General features: G+C 40.3%; 2 protein-coding genes across 5 annotated transcripts in view; both read left to right on the top strand.

Annotated features, from left to right (window-relative positions):
- The window catches only part of LOC122535407 (bromodomain adjacent to zinc finger domain protein 2B), a 93,345-nt gene extending 69,879 nt beyond the window's left edge, over positions 1–23,466 (top strand). For 2 of the 4 annotated variants that reach the window (XM_043667116.1, XM_043667044.1), the window contains 20 exons: positions 269–583; positions 754–1,028; positions 1,253–1,334; positions 4,182–4,775; positions 10,501–10,566; positions 11,252–11,296; positions 12,323–12,376; positions 13,486–13,684; positions 13,769–13,888; positions 14,050–14,623; positions 14,707–14,926; positions 15,034–15,778; positions 15,867–16,127; positions 16,211–16,709; positions 16,804–17,149; positions 17,958–18,079; positions 18,158–18,299; positions 18,414–18,544; positions 19,441–19,725; positions 19,942–23,466. In XM_043667116.1, the coding sequence (XP_043523051.1) occupies positions 269–583; positions 754–1,028; positions 1,253–1,334; positions 4,182–4,775; positions 10,501–10,566; positions 11,252–11,296; positions 12,323–12,376; positions 13,486–13,684; positions 13,769–13,888; positions 14,050–14,623; positions 14,707–14,926; positions 15,034–15,778; positions 15,867–16,127; positions 16,211–16,709; positions 16,804–17,149; positions 17,958–18,079; positions 18,158–18,299; positions 18,414–18,544; positions 19,441–19,725; positions 19,942–20,119 (5,253 nt within the window). In that variant the 3' untranslated portion in view covers positions 20,120–23,466. Of the gene's footprint in view, positions 1–268; positions 584–753; positions 1,029–1,252; positions 1,335–3,893; positions 4,776–10,500; positions 10,567–11,251; positions 11,297–12,322; positions 12,377–13,485; positions 13,685–13,768; positions 13,889–14,049; positions 14,624–14,706; positions 14,927–15,033; positions 15,779–15,866; positions 16,128–16,210; positions 16,710–16,803; positions 17,150–17,957; positions 18,080–18,157; positions 18,300–18,413; positions 18,545–19,440; positions 19,726–19,941 lie in introns of all 4 variants that reach the window. The other 2 variants (XM_043666962.1, XM_043667200.1) reach the window with 2 other exon arrangements.
- Positions 23,467–23,642: 176 nt separating this feature from the next.
- On the top strand, positions 23,643–25,956 carry LOC122535595 (NAD kinase 2, mitochondrial-like). The gene is made up of 6 exons (XM_043667312.1): positions 23,643–23,836; positions 24,203–24,494; positions 24,593–24,916; positions 24,987–25,068; positions 25,140–25,401; positions 25,466–25,956. Exons 1-6 carry the CDS (start codon positions 23,803–23,805, stop codon positions 25,696–25,698), a joined length of 1,227 nt encoding a protein of 408 aa, XP_043523247.1. The 5' UTR covers positions 23,643–23,802; the 3' UTR covers positions 25,699–25,956.
- The last annotated feature ends 442 nt before the right edge of the window (positions 25,957–26,398 follow it).

The following is a 26,398-nucleotide window of genomic DNA, read 5'->3' as shown; positions in this document are numbered from 1 at the left end:
CTTTTTTTTTTTTTTTTTTTTTCAATGATATATTCTTTGTTTCGTTCTGTTCGATTTGCAAGTTCAAAGTGTCTCGGTTCGATTTTTAACGGGGAATACGAGGAATTTTAGAATTTTTACACGAGTGCCATCGTGTTAACTCTTTACTCCGAAAGATCGAATTTGCGGTGGCAGACGCAGCATCAGCGAAGCGACAGACGATCGGATCGTTTTGCTTTCTTTTTTTTTTCACTTATGATTTCCCACTAAAACCATGCTCCCTATATAGCGGTCCTTACAGGAAAAGATGAAGAACAAGCTGCTGGAGGTGTCCGGCGAGGAGAGCAACATGGACGTGACGAGCGAGAGCGGCAGCAACACGGACGTCGTGACGGACACCGACGACGACAACGCGGACGGCGTGTCCAGCGCCAAGAGAAGAAAGGTGAAGCCCAGCGAGAGGGATCTCCAGGTGCCGCTCGAGCGTGGTTGGAAGCGAGAAACCGTCATCAAAGGATTAGGGAAGTCGGGAGTGATTAAGGGTGACGTGTCTTATTACAGTCCTTGTGGAAAGACGTTCAGAAGCAGTCCGGACTTGGCGAAGGTTAGTTTCTTCCATTGTGAAGGGAGATTGGTCGTTTTTTCGATTTAATTCCTTTCTCTCTCTCTCTCTCTCTCTCATCTGGATTTGGAGAGATCGCAGAGTCCATAGATATATATATGTATATATACACATATATAGCGTGCTCTATCGTTTGGAATTGGGTTTTGTAGTTTTTGGAACAACAGAATCCGCCCGAGTTAACGACAGCGAACTTCTCGTTCTCGTCCCGGCCGCTGGTGGGCGAGTTCCTGCAGCCGACGATGGGCCTCGCGGAGGCGGAATTCGTTAGGTTGGGCGCTCAGGAAGTTGCGAGAAGATTGGAGGAGCTGAGAGCCGCCGGTGGTTTCAGGGACGTGCGGACGAACAATCAGTACGAGAGAGAGAAGCTAGCGTACGCGAAAAAGCTGGCAAAGGAGGAGGCGCAGCGGCACAAGGAGCAGGCTAGGTAAGTTAAATGCCTTCCCGCAACTACACTTTGCGTGCTACAGTCTCTCTGTTTCGTAATTTACTCGTAGCCTAATTTTAAGTTTGCAATCCAGTCGCGCGAATAGCGCAGTTTCTTTGTCGTTCTGTAGAGGAATACTTGGACGACAACCCCGGAAGGTCGAGTTTTTGGTCACTCGGTAATATACGTGTGATCGATCAATTAGTCGTGTGTTCCCGTTACAGGCTCATCAAGGAACAGGAGAAATCCGAGAGGCAGGAGGCGGTTAGACGGGAGCGGGAGATTCGAAATCAACAGCTGCTTGAGGTAAGTTGAACCCCCTCTGTCTTATATTGACCGTGTTTACTTCCTTTTCACATTTTGTCTCGATTCTCGTTGTTTCATTCACAAGGAATCTGTTCTCTCACTCTATTTGGGATATCTACTACGTTTTTTTGTATTTTGTCCACCTGTCGTGCGTGTCGCATGCTCTCTGTGTGTGTCGTATTTATATTATACATATACATATATATATTATCTATATCTATATATTATATATATACGTCTATTTGTACATTATATATATATACATATATATATATATACTCCTCCAGTGGATATATATTCTTGTAAAACTCCAGATACTTTTATATATACTCGCATATATGTGAATCACCCCCCTGGAATCACCCCTCGCCCCCCTCCACCCCCTCACTCTACATATTCCAAACAACCGACCAAAGACAAAAGAAAAAAGGAAAAAAAAAAAGAGAAAAGAAAAAGAAAGGACAAGAAGGAGCAAAGAAAAAAAACAAACTGTCCCAGGACACACGAAAACCAAAAACCCCCAAAATATATAGATGACCGAGAATCGCTAGCAATAGTGACAGGAGAACCCAGCATGTCCTCCCACAGTCTCTCCCTAAAACTAATATATCAACCAACAATTGTTCTCCACCTAATCGAACCCCTTAGCTCCAAAGTTTCTTCTATTTCTTCTACTTCTTCTACTTCTACTTCTACTACTACTACTACTACTACTACTACTCTTCTTCTTCTTCTTTTTTTTTTATTAGTTTTGTGTTCGATATATTTTTCTGTTGATTCACGCTCCTCGTCGCCCAGATAGTCGAGAACGTGTTTCCTTTTAGTCGTATCCCGCCGAGGAAATCTCGTTTGTTGCTGCATCTCGCTTCCGGGTCCTCCGCACGGCGAGAATCGACCCGATAGTCTATTTTTCCTTTTTTTTTTCTTTTTTTTGGGGGGTTTCGTTGATGAGAACCCCGCGATGAACCGCGTGCAGCTTTCATAGAGAGAGAATGAGCGGGAGAAAATGCACGAGAGAATGGGAGGAAAGAACCATCGAGAAAAGTCGAGACCATTACCGCATATCGGTGTCTGAATTTCGAATTCTGTTTAAGCTTCGCTGTGTTCGTTGTAGTTTCCTTTTGTGTCCGTCACTGCAATTGTACTAACGAGTGTACAGAGAACGGAACGTTCCTTGGAAGAAACAGGATTGCAAGTGAACGTAGATTGAAAAAAAGAAAAAAAAAAAAAAGAAAACAATTGTCGTTGTTGGCAAATTGGGAAAATTAGGAGCATCGATGTTGCCTGTGGTTTCGATATTTTCAACTGAGAAATCGTTCGTATCGAGATAGTCTGCTCGAGATATGTTCCCATAGTCGTGTGCGTGAACTCGATGATGCATAGTTCCCGGTGCTTTTTGTGTGCGCTGTAGACAGTCTCGCATATATCGATCTTTTTGTCGTGGTATAGTTTGTTCTCTCCTGATTTCACATAGATTGACGGCGAATGGTCGTGTGAGAAGTTAGATCGATCGGTTTTAGAACCAGAGTCCATTTAGATTAGTCTCCTTTTCTCGAACGCGTAGAATCGCTGCGCTCTCGATCGTGTGCACGATCTACGATTTCCTCCGTTCTAAAACGAAACGTGAAAGAAAGTCACCATGTACTTTCTTTTTTTTTTTTCTGCTCGAAATATCGGGAGGAAGGACGAGTAAAATCGGCACACGATTTCGAGAGTGCGGGAAGGGTGCCTCGCCCGGAGAACTTCTCCGCTCGCTCGAACACCGAAGCAAGTTTCTTTCTCGCTCGTCGAACATCGCGAAAGGAAGGTTCGTCGTGCGAGAAATCAAGTTTACGATCTCGCGAGTAATATCGCGAGTGTCGCGAGTTTCGACGAACGTTCTCGAGGATTTTTCCGCGGCGAAGGTCGAGAACCGACGCGAGTAGTACGCGCGAGTGTAGAAACTTTTTAACAGCCCATCCATTGTGATAGTTTCTCCAAAAGATTATCCAAAGTGAATGGAATACTCTGTTGCCCGAAAAAAAAGCGAGACACACCAAAAAAAAAAAAAAAAACTACAGACAAACCCGTCGAGATCTTCTCCACCGTCCCTCTCTCCCCCATTTTCAATCACTCTGTCACTCTTTCGCTCATTCGTTCCTTCGCATTCACTTGCATCCACCTTTACACGCACTCAACATCACATACGTGATCCACCTTGATTCCCTCTGTTGAAAACATACACGCAACACGCAGTTGTCCCCGTGCAGAGCAAGATGTTTGAAGAGATTAAAACAAAAAANTTTTTTTTTTTTTTTTTTTCGTTAGTTCTACGTTTCATTTTCTTTTTCTCCGTGTCATCATTTCTTCGAAATCATCCTTTTTTTTTCCTTTTTTTTTTTTTTTTTCGTTACACCGACGATCGAGGTCGGAAAGAAAGGAAAAAAGAAAAAAGAAAAAAAAGAAAATGAATTTCTACGCAGAAAATGCGACGAACACGGCATGTAGAGTATAGAATCGTCGAAGAATCGAAAGATCGCTGGTGTAGAGCCCCTTAGTTCGTTCTGTTGCAACTTTCAGTTGGTTGCGAAGCTCGAAAAAGGCTCAGCCTATCCTCTTCACAGTGAGACCACGCTAGAAATCCAACCACCACCTACCACCACCATCACCACTACTACCACTACCACCACGATCATTCACCCAAGTTGCTCAAAACAATTGTTTACGAACGTCCTCCTCGAACGAAGGACGGCGGGCCACCGTCGTCGAAAAGAGCGACGGACGTCACTCGCACGCGTACCACCACGTAATCACGTTTCGTCGATTAACACGATCGATTATTGGGCATCCCTAAACCTACAAACGCAGGGTCGAAAGCGGCTAGCGTTCACGATCAAGCAGAAAATGAAGATCATCCAAGAGATCGAACGCGGTAAGAGCAAGAGCGACGTGGCGCGCGAGCTGGGTCTGGCTAGCAGCACGGTGGCCACCATCTGGAAGAATCGGGAGAGCATCGCGGAGAGTTGGAGGAACCGCGACATGATGCACCACTCTGATGTCGAGGACTCGGTCGTGAAAAAGTCCGGCCTCTCCTCGTCGTCCAATTTGGCCTCCGTCGCGTCCTTGGTGACCAACAATACGGTGTTAAACACCGTAAACACCATCAACAGCAGCACCACCAACGTCACGTTGCCCGCTGCCGTCGTGGTGACACCGCCACAGGTGCAGGTGGTGCCGCCGCCGCCACCGCCGCCACCACCGCCACCGCCGCCGCCTCTCCCATTGCCGACCACCCCCGCCACCTCCGCCACGGTCGTCCCGTCGACCTCGCAACCGACGCAGCTCTCCACACCGCCAACCTCCAGCACCGCGTCCACTGGCACCACCACCACCACCATCAACGCCAGCATGGACAATACCCAGCAGGCCCAGACCCAGACGCAAAGTCAGGAGCTTCTGGAGGTAAGATGTCGTATGACGCCTCCCGACCCACCCCCCCCAACCCCCGCCACCCTCCGACCGATATATATATATATATATTTTACCCTCGAATAACTCGAGTGTCTTCTACCAACCCTCAGTTTCTCTCTCAGTCTCTCCGCCCTGGATCAAACCTTCCATCGCGAGCCGCGTCCTCGAGGTTTCTTCTTCCCCTCGTACTCGCGGGGAGAGAATTCCACGATGGAATCCATCAAGCGGTGCTCTTTGCATATGGAACTTGATTCTCAAAGTTCCTTACATCAAATGGCACTACTTGTGACAACGGTGTTCGGCGATATTGTAACTTTCCAGGGAGCCGCTTCTCTTAAAGAAATGTTTGCCGTTTCGCGATCCGGGACGATCGTCTCTCGTTTGACAATTCCAACGTAAATGCGTAAACGTATGTTTAAACACGAGAACGAATTAATTCGTCGAGTGCGAAATTATTTTCGAAGCCGTTTCCTGAACAAGTTCTTTGCCCGAAGCCGGCTTCCGGCACCGCCGCCATTCTTTCTACGAATCCTTTGTCCATTAGTTGCACTCTTGATTAATTGCTTTCGAGGAATTCCGCTGTCTCTCACCTCTGCCTTCACGCTCGAGAGTCCCCCTCCCCCCACCCACCCATCAACCTACCCCCCTGTATCGCGAGACGCGAACTGCATTCTACGATCCTACATCGTCATTAAACCTTCATCGACTTCATGTTCGCTAATGAGCGTTACCATCGTCCTTCTGATTCGTTCGTTCAACCTCCCCATTCTCCCCATTTCCCCGTCGTGTTTCCACCACGTCTCTTTTTTTTTTTCCTCCTCCCGATTTGCAAGAGGACCCAGACGAAAGACCTCTCGAGGTAAGACTACGATTGCCTGATTTTCTATGTCGTCGATCCCGTTTCTTTTTTTTTTTTTTTTTTTGTTCCTGATCGAGATCTTTTCTAACCTCTGTTACCCGCGATCGTCCGACTTACTTCCTCCGTCATTTCATCGCCTCTACTCTGTCCATTGCTAGATTAAGCGTATCACGATGTGACGAACCAGAGGTAAGATACTAAGATTATAACTTCGTCTCTTTCAGACGTTTCTCACGCCAAGTATTTTACATAAGTCATACTCCGAAGCGGACCATGTCAACGTGTCTTTTTTTTTTTTTTCTTTTTCTGTGTTCTCAATCGTTTGCATCCGACATCTCTTCTACATTCATCGTACCTGCGAATCTTTTTTTTTCATACTTTTTTTTTCTCCCTTATCATCGACCATCTTTGCGTTTCTTTCATTTTACTCTTACATTTCTCTCTCTCTCTCTCTCTCTCTCTCACTCTTTCTCTCATTTTCTTTCTCTCTCTCTCTCTCTCTCTCTCTCTTTCTCTCGCCATTTATACGCGTGTTTCCCTTTAACGAATCCGGGATTTTTGTTGAGAGTCTCTTGGGGGAAAAGAAATGAAGGAAGTCTGACCAGGTCACGAGTTTACTCTTATTTTTCTCGCGTGCTGGGTTGACATTTTCTTTTCGCTTGTCTCTTTCGTTTCTTCTGTTGTCTTCGTAGTGTCTGCAATTTACTTCTAATCGCTCTCATCAAAAAAAAAAAAAAAAAGAAAAAACGATGGTCCGGGTTTTCCTGCATCGACGGAAAGGAAACGTTTTCACGTGAACGGCGCCTCGTGTCGCGTTGTCGTACGTTCACGCATCATCATCGTACACGGCCGCCGGAATCGATGGGGTTTACACGCGATATCGTCGTCTGTTTCTTATTAGACCATCGAACTTTACCGCTCGAGCCATTAAACGGTTTCTTCCTGTGCGGTCGCGTGCGCTCGGCCTTCCCTTGGAAATTTTCGAAAAGGCTCGCTCCGAGAACCACAGTGATTTTCTCTCGAGATTTCGAGACGACGTGTAACGAGTCGAGAAATGCGAAATGGTCGAAGGTACGAAAACAGGTACACGAGCACCAGTAGCCACGTTTATAAAATACCTGTGCATCACGTAGCGATCGAATGAAAGAGGACACATATACACACAAACACACACATGCGCGCGAGCGCGTATATAGATGCGCACACAGTGCTTTTGTAGGGTCAGACACGCCGAGTGATAACAATATCGACACATCCCTGGCACACGCCAAATTGAGTCCGTTTTCCTTTTTTGTTTCTCTCTCTTACTCTCTCTCTCTCTCTCTTTCTCCTCGGTTTTTTTTCAAAACGCAATAAACGCGAGAAAATGAAGTTGAAACTGTTGGACTGGCTTTACAGGGCGATTCACGCGGTGTCACTGGCGGTGAGAATTTTTGAAGTTGATAGCGTAATCCGACGCCAATGTGTTGGAGGATTTTTGATTTTTTTATCTAACGAAAAATGTAATATCGTGAAAAGCGAGAAAGTTATCACGTACGTGTATATGTATGTTTTTTACTTTTTCTATTACATTATATATATATATATATTTTTTCGTTTTTCAATCAAAACTTTCTACAATTTTTATGAATCACTCTGTATACGCGTGCTAAAATGAGCTCTATCTTTAATCCGTCAAACAAAATTGCTGAGATAAAAGAGAGAGAATATAATGGAATTACGATTTTCGAATAGTTAAACGGCCATTCGTATAAACGAAATCGCATTTGCATCGATTACATACGGACCTGCGCGTCGAACGCTTAACTTTTCAAATTAAGCTCTTCAATCGGTCCTCTTTTTTTTCCGGATGCGCATTTGAAAAATATTATCGCTCAATTTGGTTCGAACGCCGTAAGAACTTTTCTCTCTCTCTCTTTCTCGATTCACTCACACTATACTTGGAAAGAACGAGAGAAAGTTTCGAGATTCAACGTCGATATTGTTACGAAGATTAACACGGTAGAATTATGCGTAGAAAAACACAAGGAACCTTCTTTTTTTTTTTTTTTTGTTCCTCAAATAAGAAACAGGAAAACGTACAGTATCTGCGGAACTGTGTGAGGATAAATTAAAACGATACTGATATTGTAATATCGACACTGTCGCAATGCTATCCTGTGCCTAGCTTCTCCTGTCACTATATATATATATATAAATATATACAAGAAATAACAGCTAGCTACATGATTATCCAGCATGCTATATTTTTTTCAAATTTTTACGTGTTTTCTACCCGATTACCGGAGTATCGCTGCCCATGCAACTCAAGCGCTTTCTTTTCCTCTCGCTCAAAACAATTTCTCTCCCTTTTTTTTTATATTTTTATTCTTATTTGATCCTTTTCTCAATTTCGTTCTTTCTCAATTTTTTTTCACTTCCTTTTTCCGCGTCTCGTTTCGTGTTTTCTTTTCCCCTTCCTCCTCTCTTTATTTAAAGTCAAAGGAAGAAAGAAAAAACAAAAAAAAAAAATGTTGTCGCGTGAAACATGTAACGTTATCTATTCGATTAATCGTTGCCTACGCTCTGTTTGTAATTACCGCTCTTTATTATTACTGTTGCCGTTACTCTGATTAGCATTATAATTATGAATTATTATGTATTTAACAGAGACCACGACCACTGCTATTAAAACTCTTTGTAATTTAAACAAGTTACTACTCCACAACACTTTTCTAACAAATACTCCACTATTTTTATCATTATACTAGCTTCAGCGATTAATACGTCACCGATATTATTATATCACTATAATATGTGCATAATACATAAGGCGAGTATATTTGCTTGGCTCCTGCATGCGCTCTCTTCCTGTTTCTCTTTTTCTCTATCTTCGTTCTCTCTGTCTTCTCACGATTCTCTTCTACTTTTTCTTCTTCTTCTTCTTCTACTTCTTCTTCTTTCGATCGCTTCGAAAGTTTATACTATCTTATACTCTCTCTTTTTAAACACTCTTCGACTTTCTACTTTACTTTCGTCTTTTTTCTTGTACAAATTATGGTGGTGGTTTATAATATACATATTTATATATATACATATTTCTTATATTATATATATTATATACATACATATATATATATACACACACGTTTTATATATATTTATATCAACTAAATATTTCATAATGTTGTCTATATATTTTTCTCTCTAGTAGTTGGTGAGAAACTTTTGGTTTCGTTCGAGAAGATTCCAATCTTATTCATTTCTCTCTCTCTCTCTCCGTGTTCCGTTCCGTGATCCACACGGGTCACGTGGTTTCCCCACGAACGTAAAACCACGGAACACGGGGAAACACGTCGGTTTATTTCAAATTCTCTGCTTGGCTGCCAATTCTTCTTTCTCTCTGTTCGTCATTTCCTTCCACGATTGTTTGTTCTGTTTCCACGATTTCTTTTCTCTCTCATTCTCTCGACGTTCTGTCTGTATATTATCGTCACACGTTTTTACTTTTTCTTTTTTTTTTTTTTTCGAAGTTCTCTCGTCTCTGTCACGAGATTTTCTACGAAACAGCATGCGTACGATTTTTGCCCAGTGTTTCTTATTCTTTCTCTTCGTATTTTTTCTTTTTTTTTTTTTTTTTCTCTCCTTCGAAAACATTTGGTGGAGGGGAATTTCCATCAAGAGTCTCGTGACTCCAAGACACTAGCTGGTTTTTTTATTTTTTGTACATTATCTTCCGTTCTCGTTATCGTTCCCAATTTGAATCTCGATCCGATCGAGCTACGTCGGCCAATTATGCAGGATGCTACAAAAAAGAAAGGATCCAAGATTTGAATCCATAATTGACTCGCTCAAAAGGAGTGAAGAACGCCCGAAGAATCAACGTGAATTCTACAGGACAGAAATTTCTTTTTCCACGTTCGATGCATCCTTTTTTTTTTTTTTTTTTTTTTAAATACCAGTACGAGATACAAGTGTAAGTTCGCAAAGTTCTTAGATCTTTTTCTTCTTTTCGTTACGATTCTCTGTTCGCGACGTGTGTTCTTGTCGAATTTTACGTTTATCAATTTGTCAACAAAAAAGAAAGAGGGAACTCATAAAAATCGCCACGATTTCAATTCTAAAGTTCCGAAGAATACACATCGATCTATCGAAAATCTGGCAATCTTTTATTAGAAGGCACTGAGATCGATCGAAGTAATAACCATCGTGCCTCGATTAGAGAAATTAGAGTTTAGACACGCTAGATTTAGATACGCTTGTCTCCCTGTCACCGACTGTCTGCTAAACGTAGTCGCGTCCGCTTGTACACAGTAGCGCTTTCGATCACGAGTAGCACGAAGAGACCGCGATTTTTCTCGCGAGAAGATACGTAGACTCTCGGAAGAAAAATTTACAATTTACAATTTACATCGCCGGGTAGAAATTTTCGAGATCGTAGGCAAGAGAAGTTTACAAAGGTGCACGGACTGCACACGCGGTATCTAAGGAGAGAAACGATCGGAAAGCAGAACAAAAGTAAGATCTACGCGACAGAACCTCCTATGCATATAATTCTCTTTTTTTTTTTAATTTTTTTATGCCTTTTTTTCACAAAATCCTTCGATTAGTTTAGATATCTTTCGTTGCTGAAAAAAAAAAAAAGAAAAAATGCTTTCGCGGTATCGTTAAAAGATCGAGAGGAAAAAAGAGAAGAAGTAGGGACCTGCGAGATTAAAAGCAAAAAAAAAGGAAAAATCCCCGCGAAAGCGAAAGTCAGAAAATAAAAGAAAAAAAAAAAAGAATTAAAAAGCATTAAAGAGAAATCATTGTGTAAGTTCGGCCCTCCGAAAAATAATGACGTGATACGAGTGACGTGTGTATATGGCATGTGCGCAGGCTCGGAAAAAACGGCAGGAAGAGGTGGAGAAGATACGACTGGAAGAGCAACAACGGAAGCAACAGGTAATCCTAAAATCGTTGTTACACGTTAGCCCGGTTTCTCTATGTTATAAACCCTCTTATTTCACATTTTTACTCCCCCTCCCCCCTCCCACCCTTCCCCGCCCCCCTCGGTCTTCGTTTTATCAAAGTGAAAGAAACACGGACCAGCAACTTCGTTCGCGGTGCACGCTTTATTTAACAACAAATTGAATCTCAACTTGTTACCCCTCTCCCCGGTTCTTGCTCCCTGCTACCAACAGTCAATCGTAAATTCGTCGAATTACCTTCCCTTTTTCGTATGTTGCAATACCATACGGTATTCAAAAATCCGACGTTACTGTTAACATCACCGAATGAAATCGGTTTTGTCGGCGTGGACAAGTCCTCAAAGTGGAATGTAATTTGTCGCGGAGAATTGAATCAGACCATACGGGAATCGTGGCGCGTTAACGTTTTCCCTTTTGCCTCGTTGAACGAACACCACGGTTTGTGTCCTCGGTTTTCTCCTAGAAAGTTGGTTAAATTTCTTTTTTCTTTCTCCTCTCTCTCTCTCTTTCTATCTCTCCGTTTTTTCTGTTCGTTACCTCGCCCCGCGCGAAAACGCGTACGTCTCTCCAGCTTCGTTAGTTGCTTTTTAGAAGAACGATATTTTTAAACGAGAAACGGGAGAAAAATGACCACGAGCATTCTCTTGTGATTTTCCCAGGAACGGGAGCTGAAGCGGCAGCAGGCGGTTATGCTGAAAGAACAGGTGAGTCCAATTGAATTCACCGTCATTTTCAAACGTTATATTCCTCTCGGATCGTGTCATTGCTGTAGTATAGACGATATGCGTGTGTTGCGCGTGTATGTGTGTCCTTTTTTTCCTTTTACTTCTCTCGTAGAAAAATGCATTAACTTCCGTTTCATGTATACCCTCTTGATCTACACATCGGCTTACGTTCATTCGTTTTCTACATTTACTAATCTGCCACGCGATTAAATATTCAGTTATATATTATATATCTGTTGTCATTTTCATTATCCACTTTCGTCGCGTATTTATTTCATTTCATTTTAATTTCTTTTCTTTTTTATTTTTATTTTTTTAATTTTTTTTTTTTCTTTGTTCTTTGAATCAAACGTTCATTCATACACTACTATTTTAGATTTCGCCTCTCATTTGCATTTGATGTCTGTTTTTTCTTTTTTTGTTGTAAATATTTTGCAATACGAAAGCAAAGCTATAACGACGGTGAGGAGATGCAGAGTTTATCGATTCTTTCGAGTCGTTTCTCCACAGAGTTCTGTTACACGTGTTTGCTTCTTTAGTTTTTGTGATACACTGTACTGTAATCTCGTCTCTTTGGTTTGCCGAAACGTAGATAATCGCGGTACTCCACCGCGTGTCTCTATGATTGCCTTGAGTTCTCGTTTTCCGTGTGAATATGGCCTTGACGTAGCTATACGGTATGGAATTGGACGATCAACTCGAACAAAATTCAACACAATCGCAATTCAAACGTTCAGTTGAGATTTCTTGCGACGATCGCGAATTGGTCACTGTGATAAACAGGAAAGCTTCGAAATCAATCTTGTTCCGACATCAGATACAAGAGAAAGTATTCTAAAAGGAAGCGCACCTCTCGCTAAAATTCGCTCCGTCTCTCGAGACTTTGACTTCGTGATTTAAAAAGCCACGTCAAAGAAACCGAGATGTACTGTTAGTTTTTGAGCGTGAAACGAAAAGAGATATAGTTTGAGCACTGGTGGACTGTGGATGTGTTTTGTGCCGCAGATGTACATGCAGGAGCTCACCAAGCAGCGCGAGATGCTCTACACCGTCGAGCTGGTATGTCTCATACCCAATCTAGTTTAATTAAGACGACTTCACTAAAACGGAACGAATCGAATTTCCCTCCTTCCCAAACTTTAAACTCGTCACTGTCTACGAAAACAGAAAAAGAAAAAAAAAACAGAAGAGAAGAAGAAAAAATGAAACAGAAATCATCGTTAATCTCTCGTCTGACGATCGATCGAAAATCTTAATCCACGGAGTATCTTCTTTGAAAAAACAGTTTCGTCGCTTTACACGACAAACGACGGTTGAATTCTGTTCAAAGATTTTGTCGACAGTTCGCTGAACGATCCGACAACGAAAAGGTAGACCGACTGACAAGTTCAAAGTTACCACGTCCGATTGTGAATCACCATTAATTGAAACTAATCTGCACTACGGAGACTCGTCGGTTTCTCGTCGAGGATCTTGCAATCTGCCACGAGTTATCGACGATCGCAATTGTCGCGATTCGTTAAGAAAAAAAAAAAAAAAAAACGACGAATACACTTCGCTGCGCGAGCCAACACTAATGCTTTTCCAGAGATCCACGTTCACTAACCAGTCCCTCGGTGACGATGTTCGAGTTCGTTTTCCCGCGACATCAGTCATATACTGCATCCTAACACGCTTCTCTCTCGCTTCGTTCACATTAGATGGAAAATTCAGATTTGCTTTCACCTATCACGTAACAGTAAACGATAACGAAAAGAAAGACGCAATGTAGCAAAACGCAGTGATCATTCGACGAAAACTAGCGAAACTAGTGGTAGTCGAAACGTTGAAAAACAGTGTGGTTGGGTAAAGAAAGAAAAAAAAAAAAAAAAAAAAAAAAAAAAAAAGAAGAAAAAAAAAAGAGGACAGTTTTGCACGATTTGTTGATTTTTTTGAACAAAACCAAAAGTCGAGAATTGCCTCCTCTGAAAACGGCAGTATCTATGGAAACTATGGTCGTAGAGTTTGTCGTAGTCCGTGCGTGCCAAAGTTGTGCTTCTAACAGTTGAGGTCTTCTGAGGAAAAACCCTCTCTCTTTTTCTCTCTCTATTTCTTTGCATGGAACGCTCTCTTTAAATCTGTCCCTACGTGTTTCCCTCGTTTGAATTCGTTTCGTTGGAATACTTTAGGAGAGAGAGCGGAGGAGACAGCACATGGCGTTGGTTCGAGCACTAGAGAATCGTCGAAAAATGGAGGAGAAGGAGAAGAAACGATTGGAGGCGAGGGCCGAGAGAATAGCGACGAAGGAGAAACGTGCGGAACAGAGGAAGGTGGAGATGGAACTGATCGAACAGATCAGAAAGCCTGTGGAGGACATGGAGCTAACGGGTAGGGGTTCGCCGGCTTTGCCGAGCTTTTGTTCGACCGGTTTAGAGTTTCTCCGACGTTCAGATGTTCTCCTTCGTTTTGCAGATCATAGATCACTGCCAGAATTGAAGCGAATACCCGGTCTCAAGCTGTCTGGCCAGGCGTTCGCAGACATCGTGATGGTGTTCGAGTTTCTGCATAATTTCGGTGAAACCTTAGGCTTCGGTGAGTCCGTCTTTTTATCGATTGCTTTCGAATAGCCTGATCTCTCACAGAGATCTGTTGAATTTTTTGAGAGACTCGTCCCGATGTTTGGCTTATGGCTTCGAAGTCTTCTTCGTTTCCAATCTAATTATTAATCAATCGTGTTATCTCCACTCACTCAGATATGGAGTCGCTGCCAAGCCTAAAGAGTCTTCAGCTGGCGCTGCTGAACGACGAGGAAGCCGAGGAGGAACTCCTTTCGGTAATGACGCATCTGCTGGTATGCGCGATCGAGGATCCTGGGATCCCTCAACCAGCGAGACACACGACCGGCCTTGGTCAGAGTTTGCGTCAAGCTGACATAACGCACGCCAACATCAGCGAGGTTTTGCGAATCTACTTGTACGCGAACGCGACAGGGGAGGTGAAGGCTTTGACAGGCGTGTGTCTGGAACGAGAACGCGACAAAAAGTTCGCGGATCATCATCAGAACGGTGGCGACTATGCCTCGACTTGCTCGGGCAAGAACGCCCAGTTCTACGAACATTTGCACAATAACGAGACCTGGAAGATGTCCGAGAGGTTGAGGGACAAACCATTCCTAGCCTTGAATCCGACGCACAAGGCGCAGATGCTCGCGTTCCTCTGCAACGAGCTGTTGCAGAACAAGGCTGTGATCAGACAGATCGAGGGTAGCTTGGAAACGGTGGCTCAATTGAGAAAAGAGAGATTCGTTTTGGACACGAAGATCAGAAAGTAAGTATCATCTCCCCTTCTGACACCGCCTATACTGCGACGCATACTACGAACTACTTTTGCTTATTATTGTTTCTTCATAGGCTGAGACAATTGCACAGTCGAAAAGTGCGAATGGAGGCGGTAGGGGTGATCGTCAATAAAACTGGAGACACTATCACGATCGAGAAGAAAGAGGTCGACGAGGAAGGTAACACGACGTCGACAGCAGTGGGAACAACGCCTACTCCCGACGAAATTCATCACGAAGACGAAGTTGAAGACATGTCCGAGAATGAGAGCGAAGGGACTCAACCCGAAGAGGTAATCTTACGTACTTTTCGATTACATATTTATTATAAATTACATACGGCCGGTCGTTCTGTTCTGAATGAAATGATAATTTTAATCATCTCTCGCGCGTGACTTAGGAGGAGGACAAGAATCTGTCTGGCGAGGAGCTCGGCAAGAAATTGGATAAACTGTTGAAACAATCGGAAGAGCAATTGCAGAAATTGAACAGCTCCTCGAAGCAGCTACGAGCGCATATATTTGGGCAAGACAGGTACTGGCGAAGATACTGGGAACTGGCATGCGCAGGCGGCATTTTCGTGGAGGCCATGGAAAGCGCCGAACCTGAGATCCTCGAGCTGCAGGCTGAACTAGACGAAAAGTACAAAAACGTGGCGGTGGAAGAGAAGTCGGAAACAAAACAGGAGGACACGAAGGTCGAGAATCGCGAGAACGAGGCACCGAACGACGTGAAGAAGGAGAAGAAATTCAATTCGAACGAGCAAGAGGAGGACGCGAAACCTTTGGCGGATAAAACGAAGTCTGAAATCGAGAGGAATGATGATTGCAAGAAGGAACCGATGCAGAACTGCGAAAACTTGACGAACGTGAAGGAGGAGAAGAAGAACGATTTGGACAATTCGGTGGCCGATGCGAAGACCAACGTCACGTCTGAGGAGATCAAACAGGAAACAGAAGTGGTCAATATGGATGTGGATGCGAAAGAAGAGACGAAGAAAGAGAACGATGAAACGGACGAGGACGTGAAACCGGCGGTGAAAATGATGGAAGATAAAATCGTCGAAACGATCCCAAATGGTGACAAGTTTAACCATGTTAATAACCTTCACAACGGAAAGGAATTAAACGGCACCTTTATTTCTAGTAAGATTCCTTTCGTTTATCGCTGACAAGCGAAGTCTGGATCACTCCAGATGCGTTTTATTAATTTTGTTTACCCGCGTAATTGCAGATAACAGCAACGAATCCAATTGGTTCTCGATTTTACCTCGGGAGACTTGCGATACTCCAGGACCAAGTACCAAGCAAATATTTGGCATAGCCGAACCAACCGAATTAAGAATACCAGTATTCCCTCCGCCGGCTAGTCCGAACTACGACAGATGTGACAGTCCAGCTCCTTTGATTTTGACTCAGGACGAGGCAGCGCAGCTTGAATACTTGAAAGTGCACGGTTTGCCACCCCCTGGAGAAGCGAAACCAGTACCGAAGGGTAAGTAATACACGAGTTGAAAAATCATCGTTTGATCAAAATTTTCAAGAAAATCACATCTCCTGTCACTCGCGTGTGTTTAGACCTGAGATACGGTTGGTGGAGAATAACGGACGTCGACACGTTTCAAGAACTGTTGGAACACCTTCATTCCCGCGGCGTTCGCGAGAAGGAGCTAAAACGAACAACGTGGGCGACCATGGAATCCTTCCTAGCTGTTACCGGCAAGATCAACGTGGATCCGGGTAACCTTACCGCTACCGAACTTCAAGCGACGCCCGACGAACCCGACACACCGATTCCGAAACCGGACAACCCAGCAGACTGGAGCGAGCAAGTCGCGTTACGTGTTGACGCGCAATTATTGGAACAAGTCGAGGCACTGGAAGACAAAGTTGCAAATGCCAGCATGCAGGTCAAAGGCTGGAAGTTGCCTCCACGGGCAGGAACCGAAGAGGCCGAAGAAATTGAGAAACTGAACGAAATGGAGAAAATTAGCGCGGTTGAACAAGCTCGACAAAGGTTACTGTCTCTGGAAGCAGCTATCGAGAGGAGATACTTGAAACCACCGTTAGGTGTTTGGTAAGACTGTTTGGTCCATTAGCAACTATTTAGGATTCTCTACGTTACAATTGAGAAATGAAATATCATTTTATCTCTTTGTTTTAAATTGCAGTACGGGAGATCCCAATCTAGCGGCTTTGAAGGCAGAGCAAGCGGCCGCTGCGAACGCAAATTCGAGTAATTCGGATCAGAGCAATCAGACCCCGGTACCTCAAGAAGAAACGACTCCAAGGGGGCTGAACAACTGGCGAGAAGCTACGGCACGAGCACATACATCCGCTCAGCTTGCCATGGCGCTTTATATGTTGGAGGCCAGCATCGCTTGGGACAAGAGCATCATGAAGGCTGTGAGTCTAACACCAGCTAGAAACTCGGTCTGCGTCAAGCTACGAAACCGCTGCGTCTCACTCAAAGCTACCACTCAATACAATCAGCTATTGACTACTTCTCAGGCCTCTGTGGGTATTCGCACTAACTTACTAACCAAAGTATCCTTCTTACTTCCTGCGTGACTTTATTCTCCTTCCTTGCACAGTGAACCACAGAGAACATTGTCACTTTCGACGGTGATTGGTAAACATTTGGTCAAACGAAATCCTTCTATCGTGATACTTTGCAATAATATTACGCATTTACACCCGGTCCGTGGTAATTTTTACAAGTGCGAATAATGCGGCAGCCATTTAGCGAAAAATCAAATACCAAAGAATTCGATTGTTCGATGTATTTTGATTATTGTTGTTCAATTTACAATTGCTACAATTCGAAAGAGAAATAATGATGCGTTAATGCGTTTAATGGTGGTTAGAGTTTAACGTAACGGTAGCATGCAAGAAAATATGCCGCTTATCGTCTGCTAATTTTTTTTTTCCTTTATTGCTTCATATTTTTCCTTTCGTAGAATAGCTTCGATATTTAGTTATGACAACGTCATATCATAATGCATAATCTAAACATCGAAATACATTACGTTATTTATTTATCCCAATCAGTTGTTCCCATACTCAATCTTAATTATACGTTTAATCATAACAATCGGTATGCACGGAATTAAGATTAAAATGCTTTACGCTAATTTCTTTAATTAAATATTCCTGAATGTTGATTTATCCCATTTATTTACTATATTTTTTTGCTGATTAACATTTGTTGCATCGATGGGGTTTGGTTCTAAATGCTTGAATAACAAATACTCTGACATTGAAATTAATTTACCCCGAATGATCTTATCACTTTAAATTGGAAAGTTTTCTTTTTCTGTTACAGAATTGTCAGTTCTGTCATAGCGGAGATAATGAAGACAAACTATTATTGTGTGATGGTTGTGACCGCGGCTATCATACTTATTGTTTCCGTCCAAAAATGGAAAACATTCCTGATGGTGACTGGTAAGGAATTAAAATACCAAGAACATCTAGCGAATAATAAGAACTCCATTTGTAATTGAACAACTGTGAATGCCTTAGGTATTGTCACGAATGCATGAACAAAGCCACAGGAGAGCGAAACTGTTTGGTATGTGGAAAGAGGGTTGGTAAAAACTTAGTGCTATGTGAACTCTGTCCACGGGCTTATCACACTGACTGCCACAATCCTGTTATGCCAAAAGTAAGTAACTCTTTCATCAACCATTTACGGAACATCAAGTTGAAGTTCTCCTTGAATATAAAATAGTATAAAATATTTTTATCCACCTGATTCACGCGAGCTTGATATTTTCAGATGCCAAGGGGAAAATGGTATTGTTCTAATTGCCACAGTAAACAACCAAAGAAGAGAAATAGTAGTCGAAGGAGTCATACCAAAGGAGGAGGCACCAGAGAAAGTGAAAGTTCTGAACATCCACCAGCTAGGTGATTACGTTAAAAAACATTGTCAACCAAACATTGTCAACTCGCTGACTTAACAACGTTTCATACGAAGTATACAGTAGGGAAAACATCTACGAAACCGTGACTCAATAATTATAACATTGTTCAGCGAACGCATACGATGAACAAACAATTTCCGATCGAATACGAATCAAAAACAAAAACTGCTTTAAAACGAACGAACATGGAAAGTATACATTGTTCTCATGCGATTATACCGACTTACATCCCCGACTCATATCGTATATACTCGACGAGAATTATTGTTGTAAGGAAGTAATTTACTTCATACAGGGTGTTCCACGATAGACTAATCGTAGTTAATGCTCTTCTATTAACTGAAAAGCAATCGTCGATAGGTAGGTTTTTCTTCGTTCGAGCGAAGTGAATATATTATCATGTGAACATATATTATCGTGTCAGGCCCCTACTCGTCGGGGGACACCCTGTACTTTGTACAGCGTGTTACGATCATCGACTATGGGATGGGTATTTTCTTAGATAATTCGTCGTAACGGTAGTGCTGTCTTCAGGTTCTATGATTACTCGAAAATGTATAAATAATAATAATATTAACATTAATAATAATAATAATAATGATAATAATAATAATAATAATAACAATAATAATAATAATAATAATAATAATAAAGTCTAGAAGGACAAAAACGGCGAGAGAGAAAAATGCGAGACCAAGTAAAAATGAAAGACAAAGAGTCAGAAAGACGAAATGTTCCATCGAGAACAACGTACCCGTCTCAAGCAGAAAAAACACGCTCGAATCTTAATGCATTCGTCCAGAAGCTTTTATGACGGAAAAATCTCCTGCAAACGAGAAAGATAATCGTGCAAATAATTTCTGTTGTTTTGCGTCACAGTCCAACGCCGTCAACGGCATCGAACACACACGTAGAGGACGTCAGTTCATCGGAACCAGCAACCCCAACTGCCTCGCCACGGAAGGAGGGAAACAATAGGACGCTCACGAAGAAACAACAACGAGAGTTGGCTCCTTGTAAGGTGCTACTCGAACAGTTGGAGCAACAGGACGAGGCCTGGCCGTTCCTCTTGCCGGTGAACACCAAACAGTTTCCTACCTACAAGAAAATTATTAAAACACCCATGGATCTCAGTACGATCAAGAAGAAATTGCAGGACTCCGTGTAAGTTACACGCGTACCAACGACTACTAGTTAATTGAACGTACTCTCTATTTAGAAATGCCTCTTTCCCTAAAAACTAAAAAAAAAAAAAAAAAAAAAAGTAAACAGTTCACCTAAGATCTCTAGCAAAAAAAAGCTCTAACGTGATCGTCAGCTTCAATCCGAAACAAATTGGAAAATTGCCGAATATGTTCCAAAGAGTGCTTCTCGATACAGGTACAAGTCTCGCGATGAGTTTTGCGCCGATGTCAGACAGATGTTCATCAACTGCGAGGTATTCAACGAGGATGACAGCCCCGTGGGGAAGGCTGGACACGGAATGCGCAGTTTCTTTGAAATGCGTTGGACCGAGATTACTGGCGTACCACCTCCACACCCACAAACGCATAGCTGAGGCTCGGTTCGTTCTCGCAACACCTGCAACAGTTTTGCCCACTTCTACTACTAGAGGGTAGACCTTTCGGTCACAGAGTATCATTCGGGATCGTCCAAAGAAAAACTATTGGCGAATCCTGTCTTCTCCGTGCTTCGTCGGCCTCGTTCTAGCGGTCGACTGAACAACTTTAATTCTAATAGAGAGAGAGAGAGAGAGAGAAAGAGAGAGAGAGCGAGAGCGAGAGAGAGCGAGAAAACAAAGTAATAAAAAGTCCACGAATGCGGGTATATCTTCGTAGGCGTCGCATTACGCGCGTGTTACACATTCGTCTCTCCTAATCTTACTCGTGCTCATTACTCGCCCGTAATCGACGCTCGCGTGGCTGCTTCTCTCATTCTAATCACACATATACTTTAATACTCCAAGTAATCTAATGGTGGCGAACGTGTTTAACGGCTCATACTTCTTCTTTCTGTAGCATCAACGACGAACTTGACAAAAAAAAAAAATAAAAATAAAAATAAAAATAAAAAAAAATGAAAAAAAGAAAAAATACCGCGGTGTTACAAGAATTCTGTATTCGTCGAGACGTTCCATTGTTGAACGAAACTCAAGTTGCGTTCAACGAACGAGATAAGGATTGTAAGTAGGGTAAATGAGAGAAGCTTTATCGTGACCGGAAGCCGTGACAGAGAGATTTTACGATATATATTACATTTTGTGATTCGGAGCTTCTTAAGTTCGACGCGACTAAACAACACCCGTATATCATGGGGACGCATCTACTCATTCGAAGACTCCAACCTCCCCTTCCCCGAATAGAAATGAAACACAATGCAGATGGTCACTGTACTTACCGAGTAAAAAACAAGTAAATTTTTGCCTAAGCGAACAAGAATGTAATTTGCGATTGTATTATACAGGCTTAGTGCCGACGTGTCGGCAAAAGAAATATTTTGCAAATTAATGAATGTGAAAAGAAGAGGTATAAATATATATAAATATAAATATAAATTTAAATGTATAAATATGAATATAGTGTATATGTATACTATATAGATAGTCACGTCACATGAAACATACAACACACACATAACACCTCTGCCCACGAAAACATCAGCACGATAAGGGTAACATTTGCTGTACAGTAAGATATACAACAGAATGACGAACAAAGTCAATCTTCCAATTAAGGACGGAGTTAATGCCATTCCACGGATTCTTTGTCCCTTCTTTTTTTTTTTTTTTTTTTTTACTAATTTGCGCTTTTTACCTTATTTATTTATGTTTGAATCATGAATGAACGGAAATGAAGCTTCTTGATTGAATGTTTGCAAGCAAATATAGAATAGCTTAATACCTCGACGTGAATTCTTTAAAAAAAAAAAGAAGAAATGTGAATCTTTATCTGTGTTAAATGAACCTTGATGAATAATTTGCAAGAAACATATAAGATATAGAATGAAATAAAATATATGAACGTTCAGAGCATACACCGTTAAAGTCTGATGCGGACAGTTTTTGTTAACTAAAGTACGTTTTAATAAATCCATTTGCATGATTAAAACTAGTGACTGCAGTGACTCAACTGATATCGGATTCAAATATCATATGTGAAAGCAATATAAATTAAAATTCCATTTAACTTAGTGAACAAGAATAAATGCATACGTTGAATGGCAGTTGCTTTTAACGAAGGAAGGATGAAATTACGAATTTTAAAACAAGGCAATGAACGAATCATTTTTTTTTTTTTTTTTTGGTAAACAAATTAAAGCAGTTTTATCCTACATGGTGCGTAGCATTAGACTGGCGAAATGTAAGCGTCGTAAAATTTTATCCGCGTCGAGTTCCAACAGGCTCTCGAGTTTGATTGTTCGTAATAATAACGTGAGTTTTTTAAGCGATATTCGATTTCTCGATAAGATTGTAGTAATGTAATATTTCACACGCAGTGTACCCGAGATGATGAACAACAAACCCAAACACGTTTCGAAACGGATATCGTGCGTCAGGGCGTTGTAAGAATTACGTATGAATGATGGTGTCGGTAGTAAGTCTTGGATTTATTAAATAAGCCGCGGTACCTTCGCAAATGTGACCATCGCGCGACGATAAAACGATTAATACAAGAACATTAATGATATCTTGTTTTTTATGTAATTGATGTACATTATTGCTCGTAATAGCGGATAGTTATGTAATGACGAAGGTTAAAGAGAGAATAGAAAAAGAAAAAAGGAGAAATAGAGAAAAAGAGAGAAAACGAGCGAGAGAAAGAGAGAAAGAAAGAAAGAGAGAGAGAGAAAAAAGTGGTTCAGCCGTAGTGATATGTGCTAAACATTCGTAGTATGTAAAAGTATTAGCTAGATTATAAAATGCTGCGTGAAAACGATTACAACGTAAATGATGATTAACGAAATATGCAGGGTGCAGCTGGTTACGTGAAATGGATGTATTGTCGTCCTGACATAATCTAAGAACGATCGATAACGATAAGATCGTAACGAGTAAAAACGCGCGTGTTTTTTTGTTACTATTTATTCATTTGATTTGCAGATACTACGATTATATTAAATGACTGTAATACACTTTTGTCCATTCTTTTATTTCTGCAAATCAATCATCAATCGTACGGCTTGGTTTTTTTTTTTTTTTTATTCTTTGAGACAATCGTTAGTTTTCGTTAGTTTCGTAGTAATAAATAACATAAAATATACCATAACGTTATGTAGTTTGATACGTGAGCGCAATGTCGGGGCATTTCGCGATCTTATCGAATGTTCTTAGAATGCAAGTCGACGTAAATGTATGTGTGAACACGTGTGTACATCACTTTATGCACGCATTGCACCCTCGTATTATAGTCGATGCATTAGACATCTCATACATTCAGACACACCACCAACAACAACAAGAACAAATAATTTTTTAAGATTCAATTATTATTTAAATAGTACAGTTACATTGTTAGTATGAATAACGACGCTTTTTATACGAATTTTAGTTTTTAATGTCGATCTTATGATATATTATATGGTATAATGATAATGACAATGGTAATAACAATAACGATAAATGATATCGATAATGGAACAGATTAAAGAGAAATGAAAAACTGCGCAAATGAGAAAAGAGAACGCGAAGACAGAATGAAAGAAACGGAGAAAGAGTGAGAGTGAGAATGAAAAAGCGAGAAAAAGTTTATCGAAAGACAGAAAGAGTGTGTGTTTAAGCTAGATGATTGTCTATAGTATAAACGAAGGCGTACGTTAGGTAGCCTTGATGCTATTTAAACAGACTTAATTAATGTATTGCAAATGAATTAATAAAGTGTAAGCGAAGCGTGTATCTGTACAGTGAAATCTTTTCTCTCAATTATTTCAAATATTATTAGTTCATATTTTTACTTGAATATGTCATTTTGAACTTTTTACTTTTTATAGTTACTAACTTTAGTAACGCATTTGTATTTCCCGCGATTGCCGTATATCGAGTTTCTCACTCGACATTTATTTTTGTCACGGTTCAGTATGAATGGAAGTTCATAGTACACACATATACATCGCATTTGATATACGTGTAGTATCTACTGTTCTTACAGGTAGAGAGGTTAGAGGACACTTTAAAGTACTTAATATTTTTTTGTTTTGTACTATTATTTGCCGTATTTTGTATATCAATTTTTTAAGCAGCATGCGATGACGACTTTCTATCATCTTCGAAGATCTGCCAGTAAGTCAATTGTCAGTAGCATTTAATTCCGTTGAAATTCGTAGACTATACGAAGTATCAACAAGCGCCAATGAAAATTCACAAAACAAAAAACAAATCTAGTCATAATTTTCGCATGTACATGTCTTCTTTTGAATGATTTCAATCATTAGAGTTACTGAATGATTAATTAATCAGTAAACTAATGATCTCGGAACATTAAAACATAATTCCGTATTTTGCAATTTGCACACATAAAGTTGAACAAATAGAACAATAACGTATATAAATAATAGATAGAATTCGATATTTATTAAAAATATTTTTTATTTTAATGTTCTTGAAAAATCAATTGGTTATTTAATTTACGCCTTGTATCGTTTTCAGAAGCTGTGCAATTTTTACAACCACACAGTGTTTACAACAATCTTAGGTTATTCTTACGAAATGAATCGAGCTTCGTACCGAAGCGAGTGCTTATTGTGGCAAAATTGTCACGATATCATTTTGAAAAATTACGAGAACCAAACTTGAATGACGAACAATTGAAATTAAAATTACTGGAAAGAGGCTCTGATTATGATACAATGATAGCTAGTCATATGGCAACCAAACATGTAAAAAATCAAGTAATCGAAGTTTTCAAGAAAATGAATATAGAATATAAAATAATAAATAGGTAAATATATAATTTCTATTATCTGAATTTTTGTTAAATTAAATAATTGTTAAACTAATGCTAAATTTCTTCTAATTGTTATGTTTATATTCTATAAGGGAAAATCTAGACAGTTCAAATTTTACTTGGGCTGATTTAATTCTTCCTATTGGTGGGGATGGCACATTTCTATTGGCATCAAATATGATATTTGATAACAAGAAACCAATAATTGGCATCAATTCGTTTCCGGAAAGGTCCGAAGGATATCTTATGTTACCATCGAAATATACAACAAGAATACCCGAAATTTTTGAAATGTTAAAAGCTGGTCACTATAATGTAGTCATGAGACGAAGAATTCGTACTACTATAAAGGGAGATAATATTTGGGAGCCTCCTTTCCACTCACACGAAAAGGGTCGCGTTGTAGGTGAAGAAAAGTAATAAATTAAAACATTTTCCGTACAACATAAATGAAAAAATATCATACATTAAGAAAATGTTTTGCAGATTTTATGTACAAGATTTGGAACGCGAAACAAGAAACGCTTTACCAAAAGAAAGACGTTTGCCTTGGTTGGCATTAAATGAAGTAAGTTCCATTCAAATGGATGATATATTTTTTAATATTTATATGTTTACATCTAATGTTTCTACATGCAGGTATTTATAGCAGAAGTACTTTCTGCTAGGACAAGTACCTTACTTATAAATGTAAATAATGAAGAAAAATATCATTTGGTAAAAAGTTCTGGCTTGTGTGTTAGCACAGGAACAGGATCAACATCTTGGTATAGATCTATAAATAGTGTTAGTCCACAAGTAGTAAAAGAAATACTGAGGCTTTTAAATAAGAAAGAATTTAGTAATGAAGAGATTGAACAAATATGTTCTACTTTCAATGCTACCTTATCTTTCAATGCTGGTAAGCATAATATTGTATTAAGTAAACGAAAAAATTGTTAATAAAACAATCGTTTGTGTTTTAGAGGAATTAAAACTATGTTATACTATAAGAGATCTGATAGTGAATGACATGTGGCCTACGCCAAAGTGTCTACATCCCCGTGGATTTTGTGATAAACTAACAGTAATATCGCACTGTTATGATGCTGGAATAGTCCTTGATGGAGGTATTGCCGTGCCATTTAATTTTGGAACTACTGCAATATTGGAGACTTATCCTGAAGATTCTTTACGAGCATTAACACTTCCAGAGTGATTACTATTTATTTCGAATAAAAATCTAATTGATATAATTTAAGGAATTGGGAAATAGTCTTATGTATTAAAGATTAAATGCAGTATGTAAAAGTTCTACCATTTGTATCTCTGAATATTTTGGAATTTTATAAAATGCATTTAATTTGATATTCCTATTGTGTACAGTTAAAGACTACTACTGGTGTGATCCATATTCCAATGAATAGTAATAAAATCAATGTAATAATGTATATGTAATATAAGAAAGTTTTTATGAAATTGTATTTCATAAGAATAAAAAAATAAAAGTATTGTTTATATTTAAAATTCTAATCAATCATTTGTTTATTTTTCGTTACAAAATCAACACTTAAACCACAATTACAATTCTATATAAGACAATTTATCTTTAATTATAGTTTAATTATAGTTTAAGCGTTGAGTGCTGAGAAGTACTGCAAAAGAAAACCTAACACAATAAATAGAACAGATATTGATAAACAAAATCTGAAACAATAGCCAGAAGAGCCACTGAAAAAGAAATCGCGATACAGTAGCCAGAAGGGCCTATCCTGATCTAATACATAAAAAATCTGAAAAAAATATTACTACTCACGAGTATAAAAAATACCCGCGGTCACTATGCTCATCAAAAATTCTACGTATACAACCAGTCACCCGTGCCGATTCGGACCTTTCGTCCTACGACATGATTGAGC

The sequence above is a fragment of the Frieseomelitta varia genome, unplaced genomic scaffold, assembly GCF_011392965.1.
Source record: "Frieseomelitta varia isolate USP_RPSP 00005682 unplaced genomic scaffold, Fvar_1.2 scaffold_1012, whole genome shotgun sequence".
Classification (NCBI taxonomy): Eukaryota; Metazoa; Arthropoda; class Insecta; order Hymenoptera; family Apidae; genus Frieseomelitta; species Frieseomelitta varia.
The sequence above is the reverse complement of the archived record's forward strand: the minus strand, read 5'-3'. Positions and strand labels throughout refer to the sequence as shown.

What these genes read in the sequence shown, in the direction of transcription:
- LOC122535595 (XM_043667312.1), top strand. Translation starts at nt 23,803, where the DNA reads ATGACGACTTTCTATCATCTTCGAAGATCTGCCA. An exon ending in GAATATAAAATAATAAATAG is followed by an intron (nt 24,495 to 24,592) that starts GTAAATATATAA and finishes ATATTCTATAAG; the next exon opens with GGAAAATCTAGACAGTTCAA. An exon ending in CGCGTTGTAGGTGAAGAAAA is followed by an intron (nt 24,917 to 24,986) that starts GTAATAAATTAA and finishes AATGTTTTGCAG; the next exon opens with ATTTTATGTACAAGATTTGG.